A 13845-nucleotide genomic window follows, 5' to 3' on the forward strand; every position below is an offset into this window, starting at 1 on the left:
CCTTCTCAGAGGGACAGAATTCAGAACCCCCCCCCAATTTTCTAAGATTTCTGGCCATCCAGTGGGGGTGTTTTCCTGATGATGGCTTTCTTTACCCCATCCCACCCTGCCCCCCATGTCTGCCTTTTCATCTGCAAGGTCCTTAGAACCCCCAACACAGCCTGCTTCAGGGCTTAGGGGATCTGAGAGGTGAGTCAGCACTACAAGCCTGGACAGCCTGAAGCTGTAACTGTAATTTTTGCTTGATATATGTTTTGTTATATGTAATTTTACTCTGTTAAAGTGAAAGCCTTTCTTTTTGTTTAAACAGAAAAGGGGGAAATGATATAGGAGGGTCATCTGTCTGTGTGTTACTTTCATTGGTTAATAAAGAAACTGCCTTGGCTTTTTATAGGACAGCAGCTTAGAGAGGTGGAGTAGACAGAACAGAAGGCTGGGAGAAAGAAGCAGAGTCAGGCAGAGGCAGAGAGCCGCCTGCCATGAAGCTGCCAGGTCAGACATGCTGAATATTTCCTGGTAAGCCACGACCTCATGGTGACATACAGATTAATAGAAATGGGTTGAGTCAAGATGTGAGAATTAGCCAATAAGAGGCTGAAACTAATGAGCCAGGCAGTGTTTAAATGAATACAATTTGTGTGTTGTTATTTCAGGTGTAAAGCTAGCCATGTGGGAGCCGGGCAGAATGAAAACCAGGCCTGCTCGCCTCATCACTACATTTGTCTATGTGTTACTTTTATTGGTTAATGAATAAAGAACTGCTTTGAGCCTATGGCAGGGAAGAACAAAACTAATTGGGGAAAGCTAGGCTGTATGCTGAGATGAAGAAGGCAGAGTCAGGGAGAAGGCGTGGAGCCACTGGAGACAGACATGCTGGAACTTTGCTGGTAGGCCATGACCTCGTGGTGATGCACAGATTAATGTAGATGGGTTAAATTAATATGTAAGAGTTAGTCAATAAGAAGCTAGAGCTAATGGGCCAAGCAGTGATTTAAATAATACAGTTTCGGTGTGATTATTTCAGTTCTGGGTAGCCAGGACAAACAAGTGGCTCTTTCCTCCTCCAACAGTAACTAGTAACCTCAAGTTACATAGCAGATCCCTTTAGGAAAAACTCAAAAGGTAATGATTGTATTGATGGTATCAATTAAATAATAAAAAATATTACAATATAATCATTTCTAGGTTGTTTTAGAGATAAATTTGCCATGAGTAATAGGGCAAAAATATCTTTTGACAGAACCTAAAAATCTTACTTCATCCAGAAACCGTGCAACGGCTTTATTATTTCAATAAAACACTATAGTTGTTTGAAAAGCAGAACTTTTAGCTCATAACTAACTCAATGAACCACAAAATACAATTTGATACCACTGTAATGAAAAATTATTTTAATGAATAAAGTTCAATAGAAATATATTATCATAAAAGTAAATACATACTATACATACTATATACATCACAAAAGCTAAAGTCAGATACAATGGTTTATTCCTTCAATCCTATCTCTTAGGAGATTGAAGCAGAATTTGCCCCCCAAAAAACAGCATAAAATTAAATTAGAAACCATTAAAAGAACTTTGTATTGACAAGGAAATTCCCCTAAAAGCATCATACCAGAGAGGGGAGCAGCAGCAAGTATATCAGAGGAGATGCTGAGGAGTTCCAAGATTATCCCAAGAGGATGGATACCGAAAGCAGTGAGAAGTGCCTCATGGAAGACTGACTGGTGAACTGTGCCAGCACTGGAGGTAAATGCCTTCCCAACTTAGATTCCAAAGACAACTGTCACTCAAAAAGTGGAAGGCATTGGTTTGATTGAAAAAAAGAAAAGTAAAGTAAAGTAAAACCCACAAATGGCCAATGTATTCGTAGAGGAACAAATATGGCCAAGTAGAATGAAAGTCTGATGAGAAAATCCCAAGACTGTGTTCTGTTGTGTCCTCCCAAAAACTGTTCAGGTCTTAACTCCAGCAGCTGAGACTGATCTTCTTGGGAATTAGAACTATGTCCAAAAGTTTCATGAAAACCAAGTAAGTGAGGAACTTATTATTTGATTCCTAGTTTCAAAGGGATCATCACATGGTGCTTGACCCAGTGTGCTTGAGCATAATATCTTATCAACAGGAGCGTGTGGATGAGGATAGCTGATCACATCACAGAAAGCAAGTCACTGAAATGACCAAAGATAATATCCCTCCACACAAGGCCCTACTCCCAATGACCTACTTAGTCTGTCCAGGCCTATTTCCCAAAGTCTCTAAAACCTCCTAAAATATCACCACCGGCTGGGTACCAAGTACTCAAAATGTAAACTAATAAAAGAAATTTTAGACTCACATAATAATAATGGCCCTAATCATCTACTGATTTTCATATATAAAGTAAACCCAGAAACAAGAATATGCATAGAAGGGAATGCTGTGTGAAGACAGGCAGGTGTTGGAATGCTTAATCTGCAATTTAAAAGAAACCAGAAGTTGCGAACAATCACCTGATGCTAGAAGCATATAATTTGTTTAGGAGTCTCCAAAGGAGTCACTTTTGCCAACACCTTAGTTTTAGACTTCAAGGTTCCACGTTTCAATTTCAAGCCACCAAGTCTGCCACACTTTGTTGCAGAAACCTCGAAAACAGAGACCCACGTGTTTGTGTGCACTCACATACACATATACACACAGATGGAAAAGATCAAGTGGAGAGCAAAATGATGGAGATTTCATTGTAGAGCTAATGTATTTGATGAAAGATGAGAGGGTTGTTAAACTAATGGGATCACTTGCTTCAGATTGACCCAAAAATGTACATGTGGGCTGTGGCAAAAAATCTCGAAAAAAAGAAAACAGGACTTATTCCAAAGATGACAAAGAGGAGCTGAAAAGAAAAAAAACCCTGAAGTTTGTACTCATGATATGAATATAAAAATAATAGGCCCATGAAATGTATATTTGTATTAAGAAGGAAATGATGACATATTTCATACATTATGACATTTAACCTCTTATGTTCACAATGGCAACAATGGTTCAGGCCTCACATCATTGCATATATTATATGAGGTTATTATTAGGAAATGTTTGTTAATTCCTGTAATTTGGTTGTTTCCTGGTTAGCTGAGCTACTGTTTGGTATTGACTTTCCAGCCCCAGCATTGTAGTTTTCTAGTTTAGTGTGTTGCACGGATGGATTTGCTCCTAGCTCTTCTTTTATATAATCTTCTCATGGCATTTTTTTTAATCTGCTTGTAGGGTTGAGACGTCCTTTCTCTGTGAACAGTATTCCTTTACACATGTTCTTGAGCTCTGGTGCTTTGATCTTTGGATGCTTTTGTTTTACTATCTTGAAATGTTTTGTTTTCATCAAATTTTAAGTGTGGGTTTTCTAGATATAGCAGTTTTTGGTTGGTAGTTAACAATGCAGGGCTTGAAATGCATTATTTCATGCTTTCCTTGATTTTAGGATGTCTGATGAAAGAGTTGATGCTGTTCTGATATTTCAGCTTTTTTATGAGAGTTGGCATTTTTATATTACAGCTTTTAATTCTGGGTCTTTTTTGAATTTTGGATAACTTAGCTATAAAATGTTATGAAGAAATTCTCATCTGTACCTGTCAATTTGTGATTCCAAATGCCTCTTGTGTTTGGATGTCTACTTTCTCTGGATTTGAGGAATTTTCTCTTAGAATTTTGTTGAATAGAATCTCTATGGCTTGTATGTTTATCTAAGCTCTTTTTATTCCAGATCTTGGGAGCTGCTGACATTTGGTGGTTGATGGGAGGGGAAGAGTCCGTTTTTTCAGGAACGTAACTCCTGGAAGACTACCCATGTTCCAGTAGATGGTACTACACCCAGGCACACACAGGTAGCACAAAGTGGGATCAGTGCTTTGAGGAACAGAACACATAAAATTGGGAGGGGAAAGTGGTTGTGAAGAAAGAAGGTGAATTAGAAGGGACTAGAGAGAGATGGATTTGATTAAACATATTATATGCATGTATAAAATTCTCAAACAATAAAACTGTCTTGTTAAAATGTCCCCTTATAATACACTTCAGAAACCTCTAAGCTGCTGAGAACCATGCTATTGATTTGGGCTGTGCATTTATACCCCAAGTCTTCTAATTTTTTTACAATGCGCCACCCACTATGCCATTATAAGCAATTATTTCCACTGACTGATATAATAATATAAAGGTTGAAATAATCAATCTTGGTTATTTTAATTTAGATTATTAAAATTTTACATCTAGGACAAAACACACACATAAAAGTGACAATTTTGTCAATGAACGTGTCTGTTGTAAGAGTGTCAAGGATAGAACTGACCACTTGGTTTGTCAAGCATGATTTTAGTTATTTAATACTGTTTGGCCTAATCTAGTGAAGATTTTTCAACATACAATTTATGATAAATCATATTGTTGTGATGAAAGGAAAATGAATTTATTTATGTGTCTGTGTGTGAGCTCATGACATGGCACATGTGCAGATGTCAAAAGACAACTTACAGGAGCCGGTTCCTTCCACCGTGTGGGTCTCATAGATCCAATTCACTGCCAGACGTTCTGAAACCTAAAATGTGACTAATGTAGAGTTGCATGAGATCTAGGGGGCAACATCCATCAGAGTTCTGCTCTAATAAATTACCACAAACTGGTGACAAAGTACAGCAGGGCCTGATCCTCACACTCTTCTGCATCTTTTGTTATGTGTCATCTCTTTGGGAGATTCTGATGGAGAGTCTGCCAGCTCCAAACCTCTCTTCTTGCTTCCAGACATTGCTGGCAAACTTTGACATCATTAGTCTTGTGGCTTAGAAAGTTTGTGACCTTCAGATTTCTACCTCCATCTTCAGTTGGCCTTCCCTTCTGTGAATCCTTGTGCCCCTTCCACCTTTAATTCTCAGTAATAGAGATCAAACCCAGGTCCATGTGCATGCTTAGGCAAATGTTCTATCACTGAACTACACATCCAGCTTTCTTTTCTATTTTTGATAAGGATTCTTGCCATCGAATTTAGGGGCCACCCTAATTCAAGATGAGCTTATCTGTTGATATTTACCATTACCACATTTGGAGGGGGAAATCATTTCCTGTAATGACACAGGTTTTCTATTTGGATGTATCTTTCAGGAATCATAATGCAAGTGTATTTTCTGTGACTCCGGTAACTGTCAGACATAGCTGAAGACAGGAATAGCTCAGTATCACAGCCCATCATGGCAGGAGGGATGTGGCTGAGCAGCTTAGCTCATGGCAGCAGGGACATGTGACAGAGATTGTTCACATTATTGCAGACTGTAAGTAGAGAGCCATACTGTATCCTAGGGCCTGACTACAATGTTAGAAACTCAGCTTTAGCTATCTACTTTGACCAGCTAGGCATACCTACTGAAGGCTTTACAGTCTTCTGTAGTCTTTCGCACTTTTCTGTGGACACCTGAACCTCGAAACAGGCACGCGCTTTTCCTGACTCGAGCCCACGAGAGCGGATGACCGTCCTAGGAGTTAAAATAGACGACACACACACAAAGAGATCGGCTCATCTGCCAAGGAGCAAGCGGCAAATGGCAGCTTTATTAAGCATAAGTCGGGTATATATACTGTGGGGCAAAAGGACACCAGCCCCCACCAGGATCAAGGAAAGAGAGAAGTCAGGGGGCCACACCCAAGGTCGGAGAGCAGCTGAACAGAGAAAAGAGGAAGCCAGGTGGGCGTGCTCAGGCTCAGAGACTAGCTGACCCGGGGACCTTGCCTGTGGCGAGAACCTTGCTTGCAGGTGGAACTACCATAACAGTTAAGGGAGAGTTCTCTCTAAGCTACACCTTTGGGCCATAGGCAAAACTAACATAACAGGAGAGGGCAGTTCTATGCTACACCCTCAAGCTGATGCAGTGGAACCAGGAAGCAGAACAGCCCTGCATAGCGCCTCGGAAAAATGGGGAACCTGTGTACCTACAGTCTTCCAAAATATCAGCTGAGAAACAAACATTCAAACTATGATTTGACTGGAGTCTCCAGATTCAAACCATAATACCAACTATTACTGATGAAAATTGTCACCTATGGTTTGTATATCTGGAGAAAATACTTGGTACCATGCTTTAGAACTGGTTTCTCAAATCATTGTTTTTCTTGTTTTATTATCTTTGGTATTGGCTTGGGGAATCCTATTTCAGTATTTCATGAAATAACTTCTTCTATTTACTAGTGGAATTTTTAGAAGTTTATACAAAATGGTCACAATTCTATAGCTATTCCATGGCTTGCTACTTTTCTATTGCTATGATAAGACACTTGGAACAAGGCATCTTATAGAAGAAAGCATATTTGAGGATTACAGTTTCAGAGGGTTACTCCATAACCATCACAATGGGGAGCATAAAAACAGGCGGGCAAGCATGGTGATAATGCAGTGACTGACAGAGTCTATCTGGTCAACAAGCGAGAGGCAGAGAGAACTAAGTGGGAATGGCATGGGCTTCTGAAACCTCAAAGTCTGCCCCTAGAGACACACCTCCACCAACAAGGCTGTACTTCCTAATCTTTCCCAAACAGATGAGTTTATGAGGGCCATTCCTGTTCAAACCACTACACTCTATTTCTTAGACCATTTCAGTAAAATGATCTAATTTGCTGCTTACAATTATTTTAAGAAAATTGACATGTCTTTTTATTTCTCATTTCTTCTCCTTTCTTCCTTTTTTTATTGTAAAGGTTTTAAAAACTTCTTATATAAGTACAAACAGTAAAGTGTGGCCCATTTGAATTCAGTGGACTAGGAATGCAGGAGAAAAATGAAAATAGAAGGGCTAGAAAAGAGCCAAAGATATGGTTATTTTATAGACATTAGAAGTAAGAACCTTATTATTTAAGCACAAAATTGTTAATAATAACTCAGAATAAAGCCCATATTTGACTTCCAGTTAACAGTTCATTAGAAAAGTAAACAGGTGCTTGGCTCAAAGTATCCAAAAAAACTGAGAGGCTAATTTCAGTTAGTTGTAGAGGATAACTTATATGCCTTTCAAGAAATATTACAAAATATTGTTAATCAGATTTCTTATCAGGACACCACAGCACTTCCGAGATCTTCTGGAACTGCCTACACACTCTTTTCACAGTCTTTTCATGTGCCCTTCTTGTTCACACCACTTTGAAATCATTACTCCTTTGGTTCCTTACGGAAGTTTCTGCCAGAGAAATAGTATCATTAATAATAATAAAATAATAATAATAAACAGTCATATACACTGACAGAGATGGAAATATGGTGAATGAGAGCATGTTAAGGTATGGTAGTCAGACAATAACACAGGACAAAACACAAATGATTGTTAGTGATGAAAAATAAATTGGTATTATCATTCAGGAGAATCTTTTTCTGCCTTTTAAAAATAAGTAGAAACTGTTTCATGAAAATATTAATAAAAGAAACTTCTAACATAAACATGGTGTTAAATGTGCTGATTAATCTGGATGTTGTTTTCCATTAACCTGTTAACTTATTTACACAAAGAAATCCAGTGTTTAGAAACTGAACTGCATTCTCCAATTTCACCAGAAGATGGTAGAGTGGTGTCAAAGTTCCAAAGACTTTGTTGCTCTGGGTTCACAGCAATGCTGAGAGGTATGTTAATTAACTGTTAACTAGAACTGTTGTGGTTCTCAACTTTCCTAATGTGATTCTGCAAAAGCTTAATACTGCTCCTCATGTCCTGGTGACCCACAGCCATAAAATTATTTCATTGCTGCTTCATAACTGTAACTTTGGTACTGTTACAAATTGCAATATAAATAACAATTACTTGGAATCCTGAGATACAGAATATCTGATATGCCACTCCTGTGGGGGTCATGCCCCACAGGTTGAGAACTGCTGGTAATTAGCAAAATTTTTTTATTGAAAAGGGCTTAAAGGATAGAGAGATGGCTTAGCCATTAAGAGTACTTGCTGCAGTTCAGTCATAAGACTGAAATTCAGATTCAACCACCCATGTGTGGGGGCTCATAGCACTATAATTCTCAATTAAAAGGTCCAATTCCTTCTTCTGGCTTCTGCCAGCAACTGTGAAAACTCTCTCTCTCTCTCTCTCTCTCTCTCTCTCTCTCTCTCTCTCTCACACACACACACACACACACACACACACACGAACATTTTGAAAACTTGGATAATATAATTGGCAAGTTGATTATCTTGCTTGTCTTGAGTATTTTCCTGCAAGGACAAGAACAGAACCCTGCCCCAACCCTTATGAGATTTTCTTACCACCTGTAGGGTTGTCTCCTCTGTGGAAGACACATCATTTCTCTTTCTCAAGAGGTTTCTCTTTTTCAAACCGAATCTTTACTAATTTTGATGAAATCCATAGCTTTTCTTCTCCTGTGGCCTTCAGCACACTTCCAATCAATAATCAATCAATTTCTGCATTACCTTATGCCAGAGGACCTGGCAGACCCATATGGGATTGGATGTGTGCCATGTATATGGGACAAAGCCTATTTCTGATTTTATCTTGAACCTGTATGAATAATAAAGTCAATTCTGTACCATCTGGTATAAATTCAGTGGTTTCAGTATGCAAGACAACTCTTTCTTCAATTGTGAATCAGTAACTATATTGAGAGCTTCTTTAAAATTCCTTAGTACCATGAGACTAGCATATAACTCTGTCTTTTTTACAGAATTATAAAGGCTTTGTTCCACCTTGCCTAAATCTTCTGATTTGTAACCTGACTTCCCTGATTTATTTGCGTCAGTATAGAATGTACAATGTCAATTACAATGCAGGGAAGAATCCAAGTAGTTTTCCTTATAAGGTTAATTATATCACTTTAGGGATAATGGCTACTAATCTCTCCTGAGAAACTAGCACAAGCTTTTTGCCAAGGTTCATTGTCTTCCCATAATTTTTTTTAATTTCATCAGTAGTAAAAGGCACTATAAGTTTTGCTGGGTCATTTCCTGCTAGTTGACAAAATCTTAAGTTTCCTTTTATAACTAATTCAGAGACCTTTTCCACATAAGTTTTTAATTTTTTACTTTGTTTACGTAGTTAAAAGATCCATTCTAAGTCAGATTCAGACAATAAAAGACCTCTGAATGGGTCACAGTGTTGGATAAATGTATGTAGGCTTGGGAGAGAGGGGATAAAAAATATGGACAGTTATAAAAAGAAGTAAATGTTTTTAAAAACCAAAGTCTTTAAAGAGACAGTAAAAGTAATATTAAAGAGTACAGACAATCATAGATTAAAGGAGTAAAGAAAAATAAGTCACATAAAGATGGAATATGCACAGAGAGTCTAGATTATGTATATCATTGTGTTTTCTTTGAATTTTTTGACTGCAGGGAGATATTTGATTCTGGGGGCTGCTAAGCTAAACCAACATATATATTTTATAGATATCTTTGAAATTACTTGGTTCGGGTGAGAAGGAAACATGGAACACGCAACAAACCCACTTAGCAGTTTATTAGAGGGGGTGCTCACAGGCCTGGGGATCAGTGTGCAGAGAGAAAGAGAGGGAGATCGCGCATCCAGCTTTTAAAAGCTGCCTAGCACATGTGCACAGGGGGTTGCGGGGACTATGCCACATGCTGATGACACAGATGACGGGTGACTCACACATGCGCACAAGGGTTTAGCTGAGTCATATATGGATGTAACCAACTATGCCCACACGTGGGTCACGCAGGACCCTTTCTGCTCGAGGGCCCGTCCACACATGCCTGCCTTTAGAACCTGGAAGTACAGCCTTATCGGTGGCTGAATAATTACAATCTTGACTTCAAAATTTGGTTCTAAGGATATGTTGCTTTGGAAAAGAGGTTCTGCTTTTGTTTCCACAGAAGATGAGAACCTGTGAATTCCTTCCAGGCTAATGTGGTTTGATGGAACAAGACCTTTCGAAAGGTCTCCATGAATCCCTAAAAACATTTCACCCAACAAACAGCAGGAAGCGGTTTGGAGAGAACAATACTCAAATTCCCAAAATGAGTGTTTATAATGTTTATTTTCATTTAAAGGTGGTTGATTATAAGTAGTCAATGGTCACAGTCAATTTCTAAAACAAACGAACGAACGAGCAAAAAAACCACAAGGGAGATGTGATATAGAGGTGAATAGTTTGCACGGGTATGGATCTTGGTCTATTAATACATATTTAAGGTTGATTTTGTTACACTGTGTATATGCATTTCTGCTTTTGTTTAAAGAATTCTGTTTGGGCAGCTCATTTAAAATGTAATGTATAATTAAGAAATACAGATTAATAAATAGTCTGTCGTTTGAGCCACCTGCTTTTTCAAGTGCTTCTGTCCTTCCAGGTGGTCCCGATAGGTGTGCAGCCCTGCACGGACCTTACAGTAGTGCATGAAAGGCGACCCAGGGCCCTCTTTGAACTTTGGCAGCCAGTCCAGAGATGGCGGCACGTCACTGGTAAAGCTGGGGTCTCAGGGTCCGAGGCCTGGTGGTCCAGGTCCACTGTTGCTTCTGCAGGACCCATTGGAACTTTGGTAGGTGGTCCAAGCAGTGGGAACTTGGGCCTGGCTGGCAGAGTGAGGCTGTAGCTGGCTGCTCCAGTGTGTCCTCACAATTCCTGATCCCCTTTGACTCTCCAGAGGCAGCAGGCAGCTGGCAGGTAGACGCAGCAATAGCCACAGGGAGAGGCCCCTGAGGCCAGCTGTTGATGTGTAGTCCTGGCTAGCATGCAACTGGGAACACCTATATCCCAATAGCACTCCTCCTTTGGGTACAGGCATTGGCTGGCAGTGCTCTCTGTTTCAGGAGTAGACTGCATTGTGTAACTGGCTCCAGCCGCTGGGACTCGGAAAGCCGAGGATGGCTGGGGGCTGTACGTCTGGTCAGCACCCTGTGCAAGGCCTGTAGAGTAACTGGCTGCTATGTTCACATCCTCCCCAAGCTCACTTTGAGCCTGAGGATGTGCTGAGTGTGGACTTGCCAGGGCTGCTTGCACAGCTGGTGCATAGCTTCATGCTGCTGCTGCCAGTGTATGCCCTTGGTTCCCTGGGGTTGATCTTCAGTTGGATGCTGCTGGTGCTTGGTCTTCTAGTTTGGAGCCACAGCCTCAAGGCCAGCATCCTGTGCTATGCACTGGTGCTGTAGGAGGATGAGGAGTGAGCAGTGCACCTGCCGGCGCGCGCCTGGAATCTGTCCACCTGGGTTCATTTTCCAGACACCGAAAGGCAGAATGGCTAAATAAGATGGTAAAGCACATGTGGCCCTTTATTTGTCAAATTATAGAGACGATCTTTCAAGAAACCATAGAACAAACTGTGCAGGGAGCAAACGCCCACCTCAGCACCTTCAGTTTCACAAAACTGAACATGGGTCAACAGCCCTTTAGAGTCAAGAAAACTTCGAATGCAATGGAACCATCATCCAGCCTTCTGGTGGGAGACAGAGCTGTTATTGTGTTTTCTTATCTGATTGCTGCATTTGTCTCCTGGTTCTCTGATGTACCTTTGACTCACAGGTCAAAAGCACCTTCACTTCACCTGAAGCCAGAGAACAAACATATCCTTTTGTGTCCTAAAATCTCTCTTTAAAATTGTTAATATTCTGGGCGCCCTTCCACCTGTGCGACAGGAAATCACTCCACTCTACATTGGAGAAAGGGTCCTGCAAGCTAATCACAAAGTGTCCACGAGGAAAATGCAGAGTGCCTGTGAAGCGCAGGAAGATAGCGTAGTCAGCAGCTGGAGCCAGGGGCACGTGCTATTGAAATGCAAATCTCTGCAGCTTTGGAAAAGATCTGGGTCTCCGGTGGAAGGCGAGATCAGGACCCTTTGTGCTGTGTCTTTAAACACACTGTAACCCTAAGGGAGTTGCTCTCATCACTAGCCAATCAGAGCCTCCAGGCCGAACTGCCAGTCAGAAGTAATGCAGGGCACTTCCGGGAGCCAGGTTGCCGGTTTGGCTTTGTAGAGGAGCTGGTCCCAGTGCTTTCGTGTGCCGCGCTGCGAGTGCTGCTGCAGGGTGCTGTGAGGGGGCCATGGGCGACCCGGGAAGCCACGACATGGTGAGGGAGGGGCTACTGTCCCCAGATGGAAAGAACGAATGGGAGGTGCGGGAGCCGGTGTGGCGGGTTCTCCCCGGGACTGGGACTGGTTAGGAATCTGCAGTCAGATTCCCTGTCCTGTGAGTTCCCATGCGGTCTGAGACTCCTTGGACCCAGGCACAAAATAATTTTGCTCTGTGGGTTGCATCTATTCAGAGCATTGGGAGCACGGAGCTGTGTGTAGAAAAGTATTTGTAGCTAACAACAATATGCTTTCAGTGCATCTGTGGAAGACAGGCTGCCAAACTTGGAGAGGCCTACTTTCTCCTGTATCTTCTAGACGTTCAGCACTTTGCATTTAACCTTTATGTGTAAGATCCATTCACAGTTAATTTTGTGGAGGTCGTAAAAGGTATCTATTGTGTTGGGTTGCAGCACCCCACTACTTAGCTGTGATGTAGAGGAGTAGAATTGATGATATAAAGTAATTACTAAAGCTTAGTAGATGGTAAATTTCACACGGTAGAAGTTAGCTAAGGGAAGGTTGCCCCTAAAACATCCTAAAGATAGAGATGCTAATATACAAAAAACAAACAAACAAACAAAAAAAAAAAACAGGACTGCCCAGATATTTGGCTTTGGCTCCAAACCATTACAAAGAAGCCACCCCTGATTTACAATCAGTCACTAGGCCCATCCCTGTATCAAAGAACAGTCCTCTAACAAGCTGCTCAAGGTGGCATTACAAGGCCATAACCCACCTCAAGGGCTGGTGTGCCTCAAAGCTCCAGTTCTCTTCTTGAGAAAAGCAGAGTTCTGAGGGATGGGAAATATGACACCAGGTGACAAGTACTCAAAAGATAAAACACTGTTGTGTTGAGGACTGGTCTGGGATGATCATTTAGGTCCCCAAGCAGGGAGGAGTAACAACCTTGGAAGAGAGAATAACAGCCTGGGGCCTAGGCCTTGGGAGCTTCCGGAGAACCTCTAAATCGTGGAATACAGAGGTGGTAATGGTCTGGGACAGGGCCTTTGTAAGATTTCCCACAAAGTGGAGCTATGGTTATCAGTTCCAAGGCACTGTCAACTTAGTTAGTATTGTTCTTGAAATACCCTGTGTTCCTCTTGTGCAGCATTGTTTGATTAGCCTCCTCCTGAATTTGTCCCATTGCATGATCGTTTCTGCTGACTTCATAGAAATTCCCCATTTCCTTCCATTCCTCCATGGAAGTAGTGTACAAGAAGGTGTTCTTCTTAAGAAGCTTACTTGGCATGAGACAAAGCTTGTGTAAGACCTCCCACCCTAGCTTTTATCTTTTCTACTTTCGGCTTGCCCTATCTTTCCCATTCACTGGCACCTTTACCTCAGGACCCTGTCACTGAAGAATGACCTGTTGCATCAAGTCACTGGTGTACTTCAGAAACAATTCTGGCAATATCTTTGCTGTGTAACTCCCATCTGCTAGACTTGCAGTCTCCTTTCCCTATTTAATAATTGTTCAAAGCATAACCTGGAGCATGAACCTAAAAGAAACTTAAGGATAACAGCATGTGTGGAATGCAAACTCTGTCTAGGCTGGCTCCTTTTTGAGCATTACCCAAAGACAGATAAATGCTCTCATTAAAGAGAATTTTCTTTATTAATCTCCTAAGTGTCTGGAGTAATTTCTCCTTGGGAAGGCATATTAATTCTAGAACAACTGAACTCCCACCCTTTTGGAAAATGCATTTCTGAGACAAGCTCTCTTCTGTTGACCCAGGTGACCTTCATTTCAGACTGTTCCATTCTAGGCCAATGATCTTGTTATCCTTTATATTCTCC

The 13845-nt window shown here is 41.1% G+C and overlaps 1 protein-coding gene across 1 annotated transcript in view; it reads left to right on the top strand.

Moving 5' to 3' along the window:
- Nucleotides 1–11916: 11916 nt before the first annotated feature.
- The window catches only part of LOC125393434 (uncharacterized), a 28892-nt gene continuing 26963 nt past the window's right edge, over nucleotides 11917–13845 (top strand). Inside the window, 1 exon segment of the mRNA XM_048423927.3 lies at nucleotides 11917–12044. Within this exon segment, the coding sequence (XP_048279884.3) occupies nucleotides 12018–12044 (27 nt within the window). The 5' untranslated portion in view covers nucleotides 11917–12017.

Source organism: Myodes glareolus, chromosome 4, assembly GCF_982192425.1.
Source record: "Myodes glareolus chromosome 4, mMyoGla1.1, whole genome shotgun sequence".
NCBI lineage: Eukaryota > Metazoa > Chordata > Mammalia > Rodentia > Cricetidae > Myodes > Myodes glareolus.